This window comes from Poromitra crassiceps, assembly GCF_964638095.1.
Source record: "Poromitra crassiceps genome assembly, chromosome: 16".
NCBI lineage: Eukaryota > Metazoa > Chordata > Actinopteri > Beryciformes > Melamphaidae > Poromitra > Poromitra crassiceps.
The window spans coordinates 14508241-14510740 of NC_139645.1; the positions used below are offsets into that span (position 1 = coordinate 14508241).

The window sequence follows — 2500 nt, forward strand, 5'->3', positions numbered from 1 at the left end:
AATATGTATTTGACTTTGTTTGGCTCATGTCCTATCCAATAACATGGAGGAGGCGGGACTTATGGGGTCACAAGGGGGTGACCAAGATGTTTTGGCTTTACTTTTGGTGAGGTGTCATGATGACGTCCATCTTTTTTAAAGTCAATGTGCAAAACCAGTGAGACAAACCTTGATTGGTCAAGCAAACCCTTTTCTACCTATCACAAATCTTGCTGCTGACTTTGCTAACATTGTGAACGTTTGTGTACCCCCCCTTCCCCCCCCCCCCCACTAAGGGTTTAAATACATCTGGGCCTTAGTGTCTTGAATTCATTGTTAAACCTGCAGGAATGTGACACTGATGTCCCCCCTCCTCTCCTCCTTTTCTCTGCCTCTTTGGTCCGTTCCAGATGTGGATGAGTGCGCAGAAGAGGGCTACTGCAGTCAGGGCTGCACCAACACCGAGGGGGGGTTCCAGTGCTGGTGCGTCCAGGGCTACGAGCTGCGGCCCGACAAGCGCAGCTGCAAGGCTCTAGGTAAAAACCCCTCTGTCATAGTTCCACCAGGCTCGACGTGTGACCGCGCAGACACATGCTGGGGTTGGAGCTCCAGTATAAAAACCCAGTTGCGTAGAGTTTGTCTGTTTATATTCGCTCCAGCAGTAACTCTATCCCTCTCTGTGCCGTGGGGTCCCGCACACAGAATGAGGTCAGCTCATAGAGGGGGTCTGGACTACATTTAGATATGCAGTGGAGGTAGGCTGCAGGCCCGGGAACAGCAGCCCATCAATCTGCTTAACCCGGGTCAGCTGCTGGTACCGCCCCGTCACCTACCATGAGATTAATGTTGGCTGTTATTAAAACTGACCGTCCATTCTGACTCAGCCCGCCTTTATACAGTACTTTCCAACTTGGACTTTATTTCTGGGCCTCACTATAGAGCTGAACAATTAATCGAAGAGAACAAAAAAATGCAATTTCACACTTCACAGAGGTTGTTTCTTAAGAGAGAGTTGCATCCAAACTGGATTTCAGAACAAGCTTTTTTTTTAAGAGCTGCAGGTAATCTTTGCATAAATCATATTTATGCAATATTGGTGAAAACTTTTCGTCAGACTCAAATTGGCTAAATCCGGCACACCGATGTCTGTTTCTTTCTGATTTTGTTTTTCTTATTTTTTCACAGTCGGGTGGAGAATCAATAATTTAAGTTATAAAATAAAAAATCTAGGACAAGAAACACTTGTGATATGAATTGCACTTTTGAAAATAGCTGAAGCCAGACACCCCATCAACAGACTGTATTTACGAAATCTTTGTCATGGAAATAATCACCTTCTTCATGAGGCTTCAGGAAATTAAAGGGAGAAGTGGATAGTGTACATTTCTCTGAAACGCCCTCCTTACATTATTTATTGTATTTGATGGAAAATGCTGAAAAGAGGCATCACTCTGTAAAGATCTAATTAATGTGATGACTGTATAAACTGCTTTAATTTTGTAATGGTTTAACTGTTTTAATGTCACGTGATTCCAAATCAGGACAAATTCAATGTAATTACAATATTCTGTGAGATAATCGCAATTATTATTATTTTTATGTCTATCATTCAGCCGTACCTCACTGCTCTCTCTCACTTGTTTTTCTTTACATTCTGATTGACTTTCTCTGTGCCCCCCCACCCCCCCGCAGGTCCAGAGCCGGTCCTTCTGTTCGCCAACCGAATCGACATCCGCCAGGTAGGCATGTTAACGATGAATCGACAATCGATTAATCGCGTCAAGAATTTGATCGATCAAACATTATGTTAACCGGTCAATCGACAATGTAGGCAATGTGCTATTTTCTCCTTTTTTTGCTGAAATGATTTAACACCACAAGGGCAAAATGTAACTTTTATCTCTTATACAGAGGAAGGAGAAAGCCAAGCAAACAGACAAAAAGTCCGGTCTGGGAGAATTACACCCAAAAAGACAATATTCATTGTAAACATTGTAATACAATGTTGAAATACAGCACGTGTCTACAAGCACAGTGGCAGCTGATGCAGGAAGATTGTTTGGTTTATCAACTTGATGAGTACGCCTAAAGACAGGTGTAAAAACCCACATTTAGTATTTTCTATTTTGTATGTCAGGAGCTGTTTTTTATATGATTAATCGAATAATTGACTTAATTAATCAACCATTAACATGACCAATTAATGTATTAAGGAAATTGATAAAAATGTGCATCCCTACCAGGTGCTGCCTCACCGCTCTGAGTACACGCTGCTGCTCAACAACCTGGAGAACGCCATCGCACTGGACTTCCACCACAGCCAGGAGCGTGTGTTCTGGTCCGACGTCACGCTCGACCGCATCATGAAGGCCAACCTCAACGGGTCCAACGTGGAGGAGGTGGTGTCCACCGGCCTGGAGAGCCCGGGTGGGTAGCAAGCGCTGGACCGGACCAGACCGGACCGGAGGCTCGGACCTCTGTTCAGCTCTCCTTCTGTCTCTCTCTCCCTCACCTCATCCAT

At 44.2% G+C, this 2500-nt stretch overlaps 1 protein-coding gene across 1 annotated transcript in view; it reads left to right on the forward strand.

Moving 5' to 3' along the window:
- The window catches only part of lrp4 (low density lipoprotein receptor-related protein 4), a 99446-nt gene that overhangs the window by 48404 nt on the left and 48542 nt on the right, over nucleotides 1-2500 (forward strand). Inside the window, exons 10-12 of the mRNA XM_083653319.1 lie at nucleotides 390-515; nucleotides 1672-1718; nucleotides 2223-2406. Coding sequence (XP_083509445.1) covers nucleotides 390-515; nucleotides 1672-1718; nucleotides 2223-2406 — 357 coding nt within the window. The remainder of the gene's footprint in view (nucleotides 1-389; nucleotides 516-1671; nucleotides 1719-2222; nucleotides 2407-2500) is intronic.